This window comes from Buteo buteo, chromosome 20 (genome assembly GCF_964188355.1).
Source record: "Buteo buteo chromosome 20, bButBut1.hap1.1, whole genome shotgun sequence".
In the NCBI taxonomy this organism is placed as follows: Eukaryota; Metazoa; Chordata; class Aves; order Accipitriformes; family Accipitridae; genus Buteo; species Buteo buteo.
The window spans coordinates 12702966-12722013 of NC_134190.1; the positions used below are offsets into that span (position 1 = coordinate 12702966).

The window sequence follows — 19048 nt, forward strand, 5'->3', positions numbered from 1 at the left end:
AAAACACACTGGAAGACCTCCTTTCTCTGTTGAGTATGTAAGGACTGTAAGAAAGCTAACTTTAACTAAGGCAGCTAAAGCCTTTGTCTGCAGCGTGCGTGTGTCTGTATGTGTGTCAGCCTGCTGTGTGCTTCAGTTCCAGCCCGTAACAAAGGAATGACGACACTTCACTATCTCCTAGGTCTCAGGAGAATAAGCACAGGAAGGGCTGGGAGACGTCAAGGTACTGTGGTGATGTGGTTGCATAGGAGACAGCCAGTGACCTAAAAAGAACAGATTTCAACCCCTGAGAGCTTTGAGATGGAGAGCTGTGAAGCTTATACAGCAGACTTCAATTGCTTTGGAGGTACTGTGTGGGAAGAACCAGCCCATCCAACAGTTTTACCTCATGTTCTTTGGGAGGCCCCAGGTGCTCAAGACACCAATACCTCTGTAACTTTGACTTCACCTTGAAGAGTTGCAGGAATGTATTTTAAATGCATTATATTTACCTTTATACACTATATCCATATAGACAAGTACAGCGTTAACTATTTCAAGGTCCCCGCAGAGAGCTGTTAGCATAGACAGAACATGGGTCTGCATACTATTTAAGCCACATGCACCATCTGCTCCAACATTTTAATGTAATTTACCAGGCAAGAGCTGAGCAGGAAAAAAACTGCTAGATGAAAGATATTAAATTTCCCCTTCCCCAAAACACCCCCTGCTGCTTGATATATGAACCTAGCTCACCCATAACTAATATTTAAGAACATATTCATAAATTTAAAAAAAAAAAAGAAAGAAAAAGAAAAAAAAAAAAAAAAAAAAGGAGTCCTGTGTCTGCAAGGTAACATTGACACAATTTTTCTGTTAACTACTAATCTGCTGCCCATGGAGAACTGTACAAACTGATAATCCTTTTGCCAAAAACAAAACAAAAAGGAGTGGACAGGTTAAGAACTTAGAATTCTTACTTCCCCTCAGACATCAATTTTGATGATCTTCAATAAATGAGTAAAGAAAGATTTATTTACTGCAGCATTGAAGCCAAACAAGTTCTACATGTTAAGACTTGTACTTGGCTGAAGGTGGCAGCCCTGGGCCAAGTACTATTTAAATTTTGGAAAGAAGTCCTGCAACTGATCTGTAAAAGGGCTTCCAAATGGGAAAGACTTACACTTCAAGAATCAGGTTTCACCATAGAATACACTCATGACAAATAAGCTACCACCTTGTAAAACAAAATGTTGATTTGCAGAAGTTGTGACAAACTCCTTTTGTCGTGTTTAACAGTATTCGTGAAGATGTTTAGACAAGGTTAGCAATTTTTTCTTCATTAGAAGTACACACAAAATTAACAAGAAATACAGTACTAGGAAAACTACCGTCGCTATAAATTCAGGATATTACACACAATTGGATGACCAAGACTGCCCAGCAACTTTTAAAACTGTAATTCTATGCAAGCTGTTGACAGAAAGTTTCCTCCATAACCTTATGGAATGCCCAGTGCCTGCTCATTTCCTTGCCAACGCCATGACAGTCTCCTACTATTCATGCTGGAAAGCTGACATTTCCTCTTCCAAACCCCTACACCATTCCCTACTACATTCAAGCTGACAAGCAAAAATAAAAAAAATAAAATGGGTTTCTTAAGACCGTAAATATCAATGTTGCTTTCTGACGTGGAAGGTAGAAAAATCTACATACAGCAGGAAAGGCTTACCAACTCCTCTTACTGGTAGCCTAAAGACATCTGCCTTCATGATTCATAGCCTTCAGAAACGAGACCTCAACCTGAGCTCACATCCAGAGCTGGATGGCTGGCTGTGTGCCAGAATGTTTCAAACCACCAGCCGGTGATCAAAAGCAATCATCTCCGGCAGCGATCGTACCAAAACCTCCCTTCATTTTTCACCTCAAGGCTCATTAAAGGTCAACACAGCAAAATGAATATTAAGAATTATCAGAAAAGAGAATGCAAAGTCTTTATGCCAGTGTACGAAAACACTGTAAGCCCATAGCTTGAACATTACACACTGACCTCCTAGAGCAGAAACCTGGAGAAGATGCAGGCAGGAATGATCACGACTATCAGAACAGATTAATCGGCTCCCACACAGGGAGTGACTCTCTGACCAGGACCCTTTGGTCTGGAAAGAAGTCAGTGATGAGAGTTACAACTGAGATCTAAACAAATCCTGAGTGTCTTAAACAAAGAAAAAGAAAGAGCTACTCACTGTCTCTTCTCACATGAGAGAGAAGGAGCTCTAACTGTAACTCTAACTTGATGGTCAAAAAAAAAAAAGTGATTCCTCATGCAAGTTAAGTTATGCAATTTCTTGCTACAAGGCACTGCATACAGTAACTGGGACTCAAAAAACTACTTCAACAAATGAATGGAAAAAAATCCATAATGACCACTGAAAACAAACATACCATTTTCAGCTCAGGAAATGGACAGCTGCAGGAGCATATCAGGGAAGGATCAGCATAACCATGTCTGTTCTACTCATCTTGAGGCAACTGCTTGGGGTGCCATGATGACAGAGAGCTACAAGGATGTCCTGGACTTTGGTTTGATCTGGTGTGCCACCCTTTGGTTATTCTCTTGCATCCCTCAGGAGTTCAAAAACATCATGAGAAGTCTTACCAAAAAATTACGGAATTCTCTTTTATAGGTCGTTCTGTTTTGTTTGGGGGTTTGAGGGAGATGTGGGTTGTTTGTTTGGGTTTTGTTTTTACATGATTGGGGTTTATAGTCTCTTGGTTTTGGGGTAAATTTTAGTCCAATTTTCCTGCTTCCAACCCCAGCTAACATATTCCGCAACACTGAGCACTGAGAATGTGGCCATTGATTTCAATCAGCAAAGGATCACACCCTAACTGCTTCCAATTGTACAGGTACTAAGCAACACTACGTGATCGCAGCCTCTGAGTAAGCAACGTCCTGTATTCAAAGGTTTGCATCATATAACTCCATACAGACTTGGGAGCTTTGGCACCTACCAATAAACTTTTGCAAATCTTGGATAATAAACTCTTGAAGCACAGAAATAAATACCTTATGTGCTGTTAATTGATATTAGTTCTACTGAACCATAAAATTTCCTTGTATCCTCATCATGGACCTAAAACTAAGTACTTGTTACTACACTGTAAAGTTTCTGTATTTTTCCCAGTGTTAACCAGAATAAAAATAAACTTTTCTTTATGTGAAAATTCATACATAACATTCCTATTGAAGTTATGTATTCAGGTACAGTTTAAGATGAAAAAGAAACACACATAAAAATGGAAAGTTAAACAATACTGTAAGTTAGATTTTATACTTCTTATTGAACATTGATTATAATAGTTATCTTCTACGTTCACATTATACCAAATAATTGCTCTAGTTAGCGCCATCAGCCTTAGGGGAACATGTAACATCATTCCTTAGAATTCTGTGCATCTTTGCAGTAGTGCATATTTCTTCAACAATTATATAAAAACAGTCATAGGGTATATTTTTTCTTTTAAAAATAGCAACTATCACTGTTAGAAAATAGTAAATAACACCATATTCTCCATTTTGTTAGTAGTAGGAGACTTTCCTGAATGCAAATAACTCTTAAAAAATAATAGTTGGATTGGCTTTAATGGAAGTGGTACTTACCGTCCTTTATCAAATTTTATCTGCTCATCCACACACCAAGACAGCAGAAACCTTTGTTGCTGTTAACACAGAAAATCTGAATTGTTCAGAAGACTGGACCATTACCACTACTCAGTGAATGACCAAGAATGAGGCTGTCTGTCCCTCCCCGGGCAAATGCTAATCTGGTTTAACATTTTAAGAATGTGAAATTTCAAGGGTGAGATAAAGCACTATGGAAGTCCACACACAAAGTTGTAACAAAAGTGCTGTTTTGTTCTGTTGCCTCTCATATTTGGGTTATCACACCTGTGCGCTGGAGATCTATGTCAGAAACTAGAAATCTAGTTTCTTAAGAAGCATGCGGGGGGGGCGGGGGGGGGGGGGGGGGGAGATCCAAACAAAAAAAAACCAAAACAAAACCAGAAGAAGAGGACCACAGACTCTTCACAGACCTCAAAAGAAAAAAAGAACAGAGAAAGAAAGTAGGTGATGAGAGTACCTATCAATACATTTGAGCATATTTGATACTTTTTCCCTATAAACAATGCATTTCTATTTACAAATACTAAATAGCTGTATCACGTTCTATTTAAAAGTGGTTGAAATCAAAGAACAGCTCCTTCCAAAAGGTAAGAAGGCATCAGAAAAATTCAATATGATATTGTCTTTCAGAAAATAACAATAAATTTAATGCTGATTGCACAGCATGTTAAAGCTACAATAGAATTCTTCACTCAAGACTAAAAAAATCTCAATAAAGAAACAGCTACTTAGGGCTAATACCCTGGCCCCTTCACAGCATGGACCTTGTCTTTTCATCCCTCCACAAGGCTTCTTCAGTCCTTCTGCATTTTTCTTGTTTCATATATATTCATATATGAATATATTTTCAATAAAACAAAAATGGAAAGAAAAAACCCCTGCGCTGAAGCATGCTGACTGTTTAAATTATAACCACCATAATTAACCAGGCATATCCAACTTCTGTTTTGAGTGACTGTTTCCAACTGCATCACAAACCAGTCTTTTGTATTCAAATAGTAACACACAAAACAAAAGGACTTGAGGATTTTGAAGGTAAAAGCTCTCTTCCTTTCCCTTAGGAAAATATTGTCTTATGGAAGAAAAAGCAATGCCTGCCAGCAAACATTACCTTTCAGAAATAAATATTTTAATAGTCAATATCAAGTGAAAAATACCCATAAAACAAAAATCCCAAACTGCAAGATACTAGAAATGTTATAGACCATATTAAAAAAAAAAAAAATAATCTGCAAACTCATCAGTTTCTTCTCCAGTTTTTAATCAGCAAGCTGTGCAGTACACCATGAAAAGATCTGTCTGCATTTGCCTGGTCAACTGGCACACCAAGAGTGAAATATTTCTTCAGCACCATCTTAGCCAGCCAAAAAAAAAGAGTAACATATCTTTTTTTTCATTCAGTCCTACTGCATTGTTTTCTGGTAGAGCCCTTGAAGAGATTGAGACAGGAATAGGAAGTTTGCAGTGCCTATTCTAGACATCTGACAAAGAGACAGAACATCTAGGTTTAGGCACCAGTGTTCACTCTCTCATCAGAGGGAGCAGGTCTGTGGAGTGAGTCAGTGCTCTGAGGTTAGATGCAGGCTTTCATGTTGGGCAATGGGATACTTACCTGTAGTTAAGGAATTTCTTTACCAGTAAACAAATGGTGGGGATAACAACAAAAAACAAAACAAACCCCAAACCACAACCTAGGGTTTTTCTGGGTAGTTCACCTCAATTTCTTTTGCCAGGAAATCTCCACTGAAAATAACCCTCCCCCCAATAAAGATGAACAGGCAGCATTTGGAACAAAAGGCACAAGGACAGAGCTATTGGGAAGTCACAGGCCTCCTTCCCAAGTATGACAAAGATCCTATTCCTGATCTGCTGATCAGCACTAGTTTAAAATGGAAGGCTTTAAAATTGAAACTTTGATTTTCGAAGAAATGTAGGGGCATAGGACCAGCGTAATATCTGTTGATCATGGATACTGGAGGCATTAAGGATATTCAAAAGGTAAAAAAAATAAACTATTAAAAAACTGCCACTGTTTAAATGTGGGATGGCTTTGGAAGGCAGTTGAGTTCTGCTAACAAAAAAGATGAACGAGCTAGGAAAGAAAATTTTCACCTTCATCCATCTCCACAGAGAATCTCCTTTCGGGACTTGTGGACTTTCAATTTTGGGCAAAAGCAGCTTTCTGCCATAACATACTCAAAAAAATCTGTGGGTTAATAATAGCAAACCTGGCTTCACCATAAATAGATGCAAGTTGGCATGCCAGGAACCTACTGGGGTTTTAAATTGTTGCAAAAGAGGATTAAAGAAGAGAATACTCAGAGCAGCAGTAAACAGGGAAGACTGGTGTTTGACTCCTTACCTGAGTGGAAACATGAACTACTTTGTCCTCATTGTTACATTAAACCAAATAAGCTAATCATCAGCCAGCATTATTAGCCACACTTTTTCCTCACTTGTGGTAAATAGATTCCAATGCTTCAATAAAATCACATTGAGATACATTAGACTCAGCTTTTGTAGCCAAATGTTTTTGCAGAGCTACCGGAGGGAGTGGAAAAACAGAACTGTGGCTACATAAAGCTCAATTCTCTCTAAATGAAGTGAAAAAATGACTGGCACTTCCACAACTGATTTTGCACCCTCTAAAAATATCTTGCTAATAAAGTGAAAGAATCTCTTTTTTGTTTGCTTGTTTTAATAATACAAGTCTACAAGTATTCAAAAGCTAGACTTGAGTTAGTAAATTCACGAGTTCTTTCAAGATTACAATTTTAATGAATAGTTAGTAGAGTTTTGGTACAGAAGGGATATAATTTTGAAGACCATAATTCAGAAAGGTGAAAAAGAGCTGAGGCAGAGTAAACAGAAAACTTCGACCGCTGTAGAAACCATTGGTGTTTCATGTACATTCATTCACATACACACAGACACAAATGCATACAGTAATTGTTTTGAGGCCACAGTTTAGTTCTTCTAACACACATTAAAAGAACCTAAACATAAGAACCGAGCAACATAAAAGCTTTTCAAGAAGAAAGCCTGGCCATTGGTGTGTTACATCTGATGAAAATAATATTACACAGTAGTCTTTCACTTTTGAGGCTGATCAGAAGCTGTATTATATTTACCACACCATGAACACAATAACCTGAGAAAGAATGTTAGTATAAACCATTAACCCATTGGGCAGAAACTCTGGAAGAGGATATATTTTTAAAAGGAAAATGATCACATTAAAATACATGCAAACTTTGAGGAAAATAAGCTGTGCCAAATAACTGGGGCCAAAACTGAGCCATTCATAGCTATCGTACTTGGACTTCAACAGAAAGAATTTAGAGCCCATGAAAATAAAACAATAGCTTAGGAAACCAACTGAAAAAAAAGTCAACTGAATATACTTGGCTATCTGAAAGCACACTTGCAAGAATTAAATGGATCATATTCCAAAAGGCTCCCAATACCTAATAAATAGTACTGGAAGACACTGAATGACAGAGGTCTGAGCACATGCAGTCTGCCCTGTGCTTACAAAGAATTGCCTATTCTCCGCTCATGAAAAAGCAAGCACGTAAAATTCTCTATATAAAAATAATCAGAAAAAACCCACCAATTTCTCCTTTCCTTTTGTACTTATGTGTAAGTTTTAGAAAGCAAAATCATCAAGTGACATTACTGTATAATAGTTTCAATTAAAATAAATGATCTTGCTGTTAACGTAGTTTACAACCTCATAAATAACCAACCTGAGGAGAAAAGAAACAAACCAAAAGCAAAAAGCAACCTATCATTTACCCCTTGACCAAGTAGCAATATGAAAGATATCACATTCCTCTTTCTATACTTTAGAGATACAGAAGCACTCTGATATTCCTAATATTAGGGGACACTATTTGCTTATTTTGCTGTTTGCTTTTAAATCGTAACTATGAATGTACTTGACATCTCTTGGAAGGGAAAAAAACCCGTACACCCTAATTCGTCAGCTTCTCTTTTCAAGCTGACATCTGTCTGTCTCCTTACTGCACAAAATAAAAGGCAAGCTTTCTGTTTGCAGGCTCCAGATCACTCGCTCAGTTGCTACCCTCAAATCATAGCATGCAAGGGCTGCATTCCACCTGAAGACTATTTGTGGTGGCTGCCTCAAACAGAGATGTCTGCGCTCACCAGGGGAGAACGGGGCATTTCAGACTGTGAAGCTGATTGTGCCTGAAGTGTTTGCTAATAGAGATGTCAATGAAGTAAAGGAGTTTCAGTACCTGAGTTAACTAGCTGTTGCTCCATGACCCCGCAGCCCAAGACCTCCATCCATTCTCCTTGGAAGTTGATCTCCATCTCAAAGGAAGGGTGAGTAAACGGGAAGTAGCAGTCTACCCATCTGACTTGCAGTCCTGTAGCAGTGTTTAAAAAATAAAATATGAAGGGTGTATGCATAAAAGGCCATCCCTCCAACCATCTGTAAAACTTGCCCTTCAACTAATGACACCAATTACAGCAATCCAGAGAAAATAAATAGCAAAAACTAATTTACAACACTTGTGCAAGGCGATAAATCTTAAAACTTGTGGAAAAAAATGACCATGTCTTTTCTAATACGAAAAATGCTTTGTGTAATTCAAGCACCCTTTGAAACCAAATCAATCATTTGTCAAACTGTAGCAACCACCTGGCATTGAACAAAAATGAGCCAAGACCATGGAGAAGTCAGTAATTTTGTTATTCTTTGCACCAGGAAATGACTAATTGCTCCCCACAGGAAAAGCTAAGTCTTTAATTTTTACTTAGTATTTTATGGATCAGCTAGGCAAGTACTTTTTTTCATCAGAACCCATTTAAAATACAAAGCTACTCTTTCTGTATATGTTTAAATATGAAAGTTAAAAATAGATATTAATACACAGAAATATAAATATATATACACAGAGTTGTACATTACTAAGGTATGCTATATACCAACACACACTGAGTACTCTGCACCCAGGAGACAAGAGTTTAACTTCTTGTGGATGTGAAGTGTATATGAAAGGTGCCACTGGGTAACTCTCCCTCCTCCCCAGCTCAGCACCTCTGCAAGTACCACTGTGCAGAGCAAGGAAACCCCTGGCATCTTAGAGCAGCGGAGCCAGAAGAGGGCAAGGTCTACTGTGCTGCCAAAAGCAGGGGTGTTGTCATGGCCCTCATCCTATTTGATGATTCTTAGTTCTTGTAATCATTTACACAAGCTTTGTTTCACTAAAGAATTTTTTCCTAGCCATTAGGCGTCAGGAAAAAAAAAAGTGTCTTGGAAACATGAACCATAAAAACTCGAAAGAGAATTGAACTGCAAATTCTGTGGGCTAATGCCCTAACCCTAAGCCCATCTTTCCCTTCATTTAAGGAAATGCTAATCAGCTTCACAGGATCATTAATAACCAGGCAGGTCCAGTTTTGAAAATAAGGGGCACAGCAAAGTTTGTGTGGGTGATGATAACTGTTAACACCCCTGGCTTGATGTTCAGGCTTTTGGGGTTTTGTTTCATAAAAGGAACTTAAAAAATGAAATTGCATGATTTATACTGAGAGTTTTTCAAATTAAAGCATTTTCTGTAGCCTCAAGGATTGGATTTTCTTTGATTACTTGTGAAGCATTAAATGTGGCTACAGAAACTGAAACAGTAAGTTACAAAAAAAGCATACATACATAGCCAAAACATAAAATACCTAATAGTTACGGGGAACTTTTCCAGATGCTATGGACTTCCAATTGGAGAGGCAGGTTTCAAAACACACACATTGATACTTCTAGATTTTCTCTTCTCTGTTAAAAATCAACCTCAGAAAGTTATATGAATGATAAAAAAGCGTTTTGATAATTTTACACACAGAACTCAGAAAACTGGAAGTATTAGCAATTATACCATTTGTAACTGACTTACAGCAATCACTTTATTGCTTTTTTGTCTGCATAACAATAAAAAAAAATTACATAGATGAAAAAAGTCATGTGTATACAACAGTACGGTGTGCGGGAAACATTTTTTTTAATTTCCTGATCTTGGTATAAATGCATTTTAATCCTAGGGCTGTACAACTCTACATTGACTGTAAAGCCATGCACATATAAAATATCTTCATTTAGCTTGCAAAGTTTGCAACTGCAGCAAGAATGACATTGAATATTCAAGTAGTTTCATGTTCAGTAACAACATTTGGATAATGGGTTCTTTTTAATCCTCTGATTACTTCAGAATGAAGCTCTAGGAAAAAAAGGATTTCTCTGCTTTTTGTTCTTAATTAAAATAAATTTTAAAAGGTAAAAAAAATGAATTTAAAGCTCTTTTTTATTTCTGAATTTTAATGCATATTAGTACTTAAGAGGAATTTGTTTTAAATGCAAATAAGCAAAGAAAAATCTGAATAAAACAAAAATTGACAATGAAGAAACAACTCTCACCTCCATTCTGTTCTCTAAACTAGTAGTTAATCCCATATACCACAATTATTTTATTCATACAGTAGCCAGGACAATTGGGAATACCTCCGTAGTTTATATTCAAGTGTTCTTTCAGACTTTTGGCTCTGCAAGACTTTACTGAAAAGCAGAAGGTGCTCAGCCTTCAGCAAGATTAAGCCTTCTAACTCCATTTCTATAGACTGTCACAGAATGCATGGATACATTTATTATTTAGATACAAAATATTGTCTTGGTGCTCAATATATTCTCAAGGAGTAAAGGACATTGCTCACATTCAGCAAATTAAACTATTAAAGACTTAAAAGGACTATGAAGATAAGGCTTTCTGTAGTACTATATAATTTACCTGATTAGATCTAATTTATTTCTTCACATAGAGCCTATGAAATGCTGGCAAAAAAAAGGAACTTTTCTAGAAATTTTAGGAGGCCAAGAAATGCATATCTGTCTTAAAACACAAAGGCACTTAAAAGAGCACAATGCTGAATCTAACCAAAGACTGATCACTAGATACAAACTCAGTAATTTCCCTAGTTCAAAGAGATGATTTATATTAGCAGAGGACACCTGCTCATTTCACAGCATTCACGGGAGTCCTTCCAGTGTGTACATGTCCATTAGTAACTTACATGTTGCATCTCCAATGAGTAAGGAAAAAGTGAATAGTTATTGTTATTTCTGAGTACTGCATCCAGGTAAGGAATTGGTCATAGCCTGCACTCAAAAGTAATGGTGTTATCAGATATTAAGCCAAACAAGTATCTGTCAGTGCTAGCCTAATTGAGTCTCATAATGAAAAAGGCTTGATCAAAGGCACTAAAAAAAGAAAGAAAAGAAAAAAACCCCAACACATTAAAGCAGCCTATTGCTAAGCTACAGCACAGAAGCAACAAAGCCAGAGACCCAGATGGTCTTCACTGGCCAGAAATTCTTTTTGTTGCTGTGAGGATTATTTTTAGAGAAGGAATCTATGGAAAAGAAAAGGAAAAGAGCACAGGGTGGGTGCTGAGGAGCACAGAAGGCATCAAGCCATGCCCACTTGAGGAGTGTGTCGATTTGTAAGTACTCTGCACCTCATTGCTTCAGCTAATTCATCTCGCTTGCAGCAGACAGGAGCTGGCTGCCCATAAACCTACGTTAGCTCACATTTTTCAGAAGTTATTAGCCAGACCATTACGTCCTCAATACATGATATTTCTTTTTCTTTCTAAACTCCATGCACTCTAAGGCGATATCAGTACAACAGAGTTAAGAAGAAAGAGCAGAACAATGTGTTTGATTTAAAAGACATCCAGTGGCTGTTCAGTGGGAACCAGCAGTGACAGAATCATCAGTCAAAGCATGGCATTCTTCACCCTCCCACCTTCTCTTACCAGTGCCAAGGAACTGGGTGGATAAATATGAGACAGCAGTGAATTTTGAGCCATTTAACATTAACCAACAGGTCACAGAGCCAGCACACAATCATTCTATCCCATTTGCTATAGTAAGATTACTTCTGAATCTCTCAGGGTCCAGAAAGCTTTTGGCAAACTACAGAAGGGTTAGAGAAAGAACTGGAGTTGGGAAAGACTGACTAACTTTATGAGGAAACCTAAGACAGCTAACTTTGGAAAGCCTCGTTACAAGGTAACTAAAATGAGACAGAACAGACTTCCTACACTGATAGATCTGCATGTGGAGATGGAGGTGTAAGTTAAATGAGTGGATTTGAAATATGCACCATATCTTGGGGTAATAGAGGAAAACTAAGAAAGGTGATTCTAGGCATAATATTTTAAATAGGTTCCTGACAGCAAAATCTCATGAAAGAAACTGAAAGTCCATCACTTGTAGAATGCAAAATCAGGCATGGCATACCAGTAGAAAAATGTCATAAAAACCCCCACTATCTTACGTTGTCAAGTATTTAAGACGATTGCATGCTCCAGATCTTTTCTCCCCTCTAATATCTGTTGCCTGTTGGCAAAGCCAGGAAGAAATAAAAAGACCAGCCTTGGGAATAAATATAGGTGCAGATTTTAATGAAGTCTTTGACTTTCCTCATGACAACCTAGTGATCTTTAAGCAACTTTTGTTATATTGCTTATTGGCATATACAGTCAACACCAAAGTATCCAGATAGTGTGGGATGAGTCAAATAAAGCAAAACTCTCGCTAAATATTATGAAAACTAACCTAGAACAACAACAACCACCAAACAAACAAAAAAAAACAGGTCAGTGATCTGACCTTTCTGCAGAGATCCTCAATCTATCATCAACCTGAACTGGTAAATTCCCAGGGGAGCACTGCAGAAGCACAGCTATCCCAGTCCAGGACTTCAGGCCTGTTTTGGGGTTTGTGTGGTGGGGTTTTTGGTAGCGGGGCAGGGGCTACAGGGCTGGCTCCTGTGAGAAGCTGCTAGAAGCTTTCCCGGCTCCAAGTCGGACCCGCCTCTGGCCAAGGCCAGGCCCATCAGGGATGGTGGTAGCACCTCTGGGAGAACAGATTTCAGAAGGGGAACCTGCAGTAGAGGAGGAGATTGGAATGTGAGAGGAACCCCTCTGCAGATACCGAGGTCAGTGAGGAAGGAGGGGGAGGAGGGGATGCCCCTGCAGCCCGTGGTGAGAGCAGACGGCAGGCTGTCCCCCCCCAGCCCACGGAGGGGAGCGGGGGAGCAGATGCCCACCTGCAGCCCGGGGAGAGAGAAGCCCACGCCGGAGCAGGGGGATGCCCCCCAAAATGGCCGGGACTCCATGGGAAAGCCCACACAGGAGTAGCCTGTGCCTGAAGGACTGCAGCCCATGGGAAGGACCCATGCCAGAGAAGTTCATGGAGGACTGTCTCTCGTGAGAAGGACCCCACACTGGAGCAGGGGACGAGTGAGGAGCCCTCCCCCTGAGGAAGAAGGAATGGCAGAGGCAACGTGTGATGAACTGACCCCAACCCACATTCCCCGTCCCCCTGCACTGCTTGTGGGAGGAGGTAGAGAAAATCGGGAATGGAGACAAGAAGGAGGGAGGGGTGGGGGGAAGGTGGTCTAGAGTTTTATTTTATTTCTTCCCCAAGTTGAGCCTGTCTTTTGCCCATGGACCATACATGGTAAGTGATCCCTCTCTGTCCTTGTCTTGACCCACAAGCTTTTCTCTTCCCTCATCCCACCAGGACCGGGGAGGGAGAGGAGTGACCGAGCAGCTGCGTGGTGCTTTGTTACTGGCTGAGCTTAAACCATGACAAGGCCTAAACTACTTTATGCAAAACTAACTTGCACAGTAGACTTATTCTGCAATCCAAACAATCTGCCTATGAATAACAGTTGACTGTATGACAATGCAACATTTCAGTAGCTTACTGCAGCTATGATCACAATACCCTGCCAGAAAAAATGTGCAACTTCACTGCAATATTCTGCTGACAGTACAGGCTGCAAAGAATACACCTGATGGGAAGTATAAAAGGAATGAAATTTTTGCTTTTAACAGAACATGGGGTCTTATGGAATATTCACAAGAAGAAAAAATACAAAATTTTTCCAAGAGCAATAAATACAGTAAAATACATTTAAATTTAATTTAAAATCTAAGGGAGTAAAATGAAAATTAAAAGATGGCAGCTGTCAAAAGACAAATTGAATTATGTGTGCCCCAGGTCACTTGCACTGCACCCATCTCGTGTCGAGTGCCTAGCATGAAGTTTGCTTCTTTGACTATTACCTTCCAGTTTGTATTGACAGGTTACAAGAAGATCAAGAAGGTGAAGGCGAAAGAACTTCACATTTCCATGAATGTGGAACAAAAAAGAGAAAAGAAAAAAAGAGATATTTAAATCACTATCTGTATCTTGTATTTATATTTCAGGAAAAATATTGGGAGGATAAAACCAGAAAATCCCTACTGTAAGAAGGCAGCACCTACTTTCAGTCTGTAGGTTTATGATCACTTAAGAATGTTTTTTTAATGTCTTTCTAGCTACTGTGTGCACTATAGAAGAATTAGTAATAGCCAACATACTGAAGCTTAAAGTGCAGCATCTGTCAGCTGTTAGAGAAGAATGTCACTGCAGTCTCAGATATCACTAATAACTCCTAGAAATTGCTCACTTTAAACAACATCCTCAGCATCTGAGGTTGATCAAAAAATACTATTCTAACTATTACTCACTTTGATCCTAATTTTGTATGTTTCAAAAGGCCACTGTTAAGTAAAATACAACCACAAGAAAAAATGAACTCAAGAACTTAAAAAATTCTTGTCCAGGTGGGATAGAACAAAAACTGGTAAAAGTTTTGCTTGCTGTAAATTCAGCTTGATAATTTCAGACAAATATTCAAGCAGTCATATACAGGACTTGCTACCATTATCAATCCACTCTTGAAACTACTGCTCTAAATTCAGTGAGCATCTTAAAAGATCTTTGAAAATAGCCAGCATAACCTGTGCATTCTAATGCTATCCAGTATTTCCTCAACAGAAAAATGAATCAGTTCAGAAGAGAAGCCTCCTTGCCAGGAAACAGCATTAACGTAGCAATTTTAACTTAGGCCATTTATAAATTCAACTCCTGAAACCAAAAGCAGGTATTTCCAAGGAGAGGATATTTCATTCCTATACGCAGACATTCATTACCTTTCCTCATTCCACTCTAAGTACCAAACAACAATTATTTTTCAGCTTGGTGCAAACTTAGCAAACACCATCTCCCCTCAGCTGCAAGGTTTAATTTATTTGCACGAGGAAAACGGCACTTTGAGTGCATATGCAGCAAAGCAGCACATGCACATACGTACATACCCCTTCTGTCAAGTTCCTCGCTGCCTGTGCGAGATGTGAACATTGCCCAGCTCTGGGCCCAGTGGTACCCAGCTCTGACGCAGTCCCAGCTGCGACGCCACAGTCACACTCTGTCCGGGGACACGGGATGCTCACAAGTACAAAGCAGAAGCTTTATGCTGGAGCTGGAGCCGTCTCTTCTCGCAGGACCCACACCACATCCACTCTAAAACATGGCTTCTGCCAGTCGAGCGCCTGTAGTTGGGTCTGACACATGTTCCTACCTGTATTCATGCCCACTATGTTACCCTGTGTACCGAAACCTCTTCACATGAACCTGATGATTCAACACAATGTTGTGTGCACCAGTATTCAGGAAACCCAAGAGAAGAGTGTGTGGCCTGTTGGGCTGTGCTCAATAATTTTATAAGATGTGGATATAATAGTATTAAAGAACAATAACAAATAAAGTACTGATTACAGCTGAAAGGCCAAACAGTAGCCAGTAACTCTGACATTAAAAGACACTGGGATGGAACTCTGACCAAATTTAAGACAAAAATGTAATAGTAAAGAATATGAATGAAGACTCCTAAAATGACTACAACTCTCATTAGAAAAAACCCACATGGCTGTTTCAGTATACAAGCTGTCACCATCACCCCTAAGCCTCCTGTTTTTATTATGCAGCAAAATGGTTCTCTAAAGTCCAGATGCTTACAGCCATCAGCAGACCAGGAAAAAAGGTGCAAGAACCTACCATCACCAAAGATGTGGGTCATGAGCTTTGTGAGCACTTGCTTCAGGTTGAACTCCACCAGCCTCACTGCCTCCATGGTGTGACACTCTTGCTTGTGTGCAGTGCGATGACCTTGCTCAAACAACTGTAAACCTTCACCATCTTTAATGTTGGAGAACAACTAGAACAAAACCACAAAAACACCAGTGTTTTGCATTAATGACTTTATCAACAAAAACAGAGAATGAAGTTTTATTGATTTTAGTGGGAATCTTACCTGCTAAGTCTGCACCATGAAAAGCTATGTAAAGATTGTGACTTTATACAAATTCTGTTCACTAAACACAGAGATAAATCATCACAAGAACAGAAATATTCGAACAATAAGATTTGTTTCATTTCTGTACCATATCTTCAGATAATATGATTAGCTACAGAAAAATACTAATTTATAAAGGAAACATCTTTTTTCTGATGCTGTTACTTTGAAAGTTATTCTGCAGAACAAAGTACACTGTACAGTATATGCAAATTATAACCCCAAAACTATAATACACAATGGCATTCATCACAGCTTCAACTTATTTTAGTAACTGAATGATGTAAAAGAAATACCAAAAAACCCAGCACTTTTAAAAAGCTGTAATCAAATGAACTTTAAAACAAACAAACAAACCAACCAAAAAAACCCAACTAAACAAACAAAACCACCCACAACCTGGCAGTTTAATGGGACCTTCAGCTGCTTATATTTGATTCATCTTGGGTACAGTTTATTCATTTAAGGACTAGCATTTTCCTGCATTTTCCCACACACAGCACCTTTCTGTGTACAGGAATTTTGTCTATGGGGCATGGTCTTGGTCTGGGGTTTCCAGATAAATTACAAAGCACAGGCGCAGGCTGTATTTGGGATGCAACTGGCTTGCTCTTCATGTAGAGGCTGCTCCCCACATTTGCTGCAAGTTGAAGATTTCTGTTTCCTGTACATCCCCATATGTTTCTGGCCAGGCGATCTAGACAGATACATACCAGCAAATCTACATCCTCTCAGAGAGACCAATAAACCAGCGTCGCTAAGCCACGTCATTGGAGGCTCTGTGTCTTGGGGAAACAAGCAGGCAGTTTTACACTCTAAAGAGTATTTTTGTTGGAAAACCTTATAGCTGTACAAAATCCAACTCTGTTAAGTCTGGAATGGAATGTACAGAGTGCTAATTGTGAAAGTGTTTCTAGTGCCCCTTCCTACCCCTCCTACTCCACCTTCCCACAGCCAACCAAGTACACACAGAGGGAAAAAACACGCATTGAGATTTTCTTCACATTAAGCCTCCCAGCATAACTAGCTCTTACTCGGGAAACGCCATGAACAGTGTGTAACCTTAACAACTCATGGATGCCCACAGAAGTTGTTTTAATTGCAGTTTGATGCCTTCAGTGCACTAAATGCTCAAAAAAAAGTTTAAGTGAACCGCTGGTAGCCTACAAGTGCTGGGCACAATTAATTAAGACTAGCTTCTAGCACGTTTCTTACAGACACAACGCATGCAGAAGGAGTCTGAGTTTAGAAAGCATGCAAACTAGCAGCAGAATGGATTGAGAGAATAAAAAAAATCCCATCAGTAGCATTTAACTTTGTATTGCTAGTCAGAAGGAGACTTGGCTGGCAGATTGAGAAAACACCTCTCAAGTTAATCTCCTTAGTGCGCTGCAGAAAAATACAAAATAAAAAAGGAAAAAGAGAAATCCATCAGTCTAATAAAAATGCCTTTACTAATCAAAAGGCAGCAGCTTGACAAAGCTAAGTATTACAATTTTAAATAACAGACTCTTTATTCAATTGCTCACCTGAAAGATTAACCCCCCTTCTTCCTACTACCATTATTTCTGCACTGGTTGGAAGAAGCAGATGATACTCACCCTATAACTAATTCACTGTCAGCAGGGCAGATCAGTCATCCAGCATGCGGTTTTGAAAACCAGGGGGTATTCACAGAGACCAGCATTAGCCTAGAGAGGTTAATCATCTTAGGCTTATGGGGCACAGGGTCCCTCACACAGGAACCTGCTCTGAACTATCCTCTACAGGTAGATACTTTTTCTTTCTATTGACAGAAGATACTACCCTCAGTAAGCCAGAAACACCCTTCAGGCCAAAGATTTTCCCCCTTTGGACTAGGATACACTGTATTTACACATAGAAAATGTATTTGTTATTCTCCTCATCCACAGTATTTTAGGACATGAAACTCTCTTCTTCCTTTTCCCCTTCAGTCCTCCCTTCACACCCCAGCTTAAAACTAGTTCCTCAGGCTGCTGCAAGGAACAGATAGTCTGGACACTGCCTTTAAAATACAGCATTTGCATCAACAAGTACATAGAAGTACTTTTCCTTACCACTGTATTATTCCTGAAGTGTTGATATTGCAATTACTGTCTCAAGCAAAATTCTATTTTAGTAGATTATATCAGATGCGGCAATAAAATATGTGCAAGAACCATTAGAGTAAATACATTTAGTCATACCACAGCCCTCTAACCTGCCAGCCTCTTCATCCTGCCAAACCAGCCATATGCACCATCTCCTTATCCGTGCCAGGACAAGTGTCCATGCAGCGGTGCACTGAGCCAGGCTGGGAGGCAGATCTGGATGAGAAGTAACCAGGGAGAACAGAAGAAACCGAGGGACATGAAAACAGTCAAATTCAGCTCGGTAATAAGTTCTCAGCATACTGGTAGCACTGAGACACGCTGGCACGTGGGACAGGGCTGGGCCACTTTTGGCACAGGGATGAATCTATGCCAGTTTGCACAGGCTGTGAAAGCACAGCCTTAGGGGAGTCCCCAAAAGACAGGTTAGCGGCAAGGCAACAGCCCCCCTTAGAGTCAGGCATACCTGACATACTGAGACACACTTTGGTATTCTCCACAGAGGCCCCATCACCTCTTGTCAACTCCAGCACAGCTGTGGACAGGGTTCTACTGAGAAAATAAGATGCCTTACAGTTGTATTAATATTTATTCCCTTCTTTCCATTCACCAACACTGCTATGTCAATATGAGCAGCTTTAAACTGATACACCAATTTCACTATTACAATGATTGAACTGTGTGCTAAGTACATGTGCTGGATTAGAAGCACTTCAACATTTCTATATACAGAAAGCCAAGAAAGTCAAAGCTTGAATAAAATGAAAAATCACCCAGTCACTCCTCTGTGGTGTCAATTATATCTGAGCAAATAGAGAAAATCTAACAGTCTTGCATAAAACACTGACACGTCCAAGATGCCACAATTTCACATACATTTATTCTTTCAGTGCAGACTAAAATGAAATGCACTATTTTATTGTATTAAATATGATCAGTTACTACTACTGCCAGAAAAGAAACTTCCTGTAGCCATAAATTGAGCCCCTATGAGTCTGTCTAGT

The 19048-nt window shown here is 39.3% G+C and overlaps 1 protein-coding gene across 17 annotated transcripts in view; it reads right to left on the minus strand.

Annotated features, from left to right (window-relative positions):
* The window catches only part of FARS2 (phenylalanyl-tRNA synthetase 2, mitochondrial), a 248742-nt gene that overhangs the window by 166811 nt on the left and 62883 nt on the right, over positions 1–19048 (minus strand). For 16 of the 17 annotated variants that reach the window (XR_012653691.1, XM_075052079.1, XM_075052073.1 and 13 more), the window contains 2 exons: positions 15636–15795; positions 7930–8061 (listed from right to left, as the gene is read on the minus strand). Coding sequence is in view for 16 of the 17 variants with exons in the window: in XM_075052079.1 (XP_074908180.1) it covers positions 7930–8061; positions 15636–15795 (292 nt within the window). In the remaining variant the exon portion in view is untranslated. The remainder of the gene's footprint in view (positions 1–7929; positions 8062–15635; positions 15796–19048) is intronic. The other variant, XM_075052081.1, reaches the window with a different exon arrangement.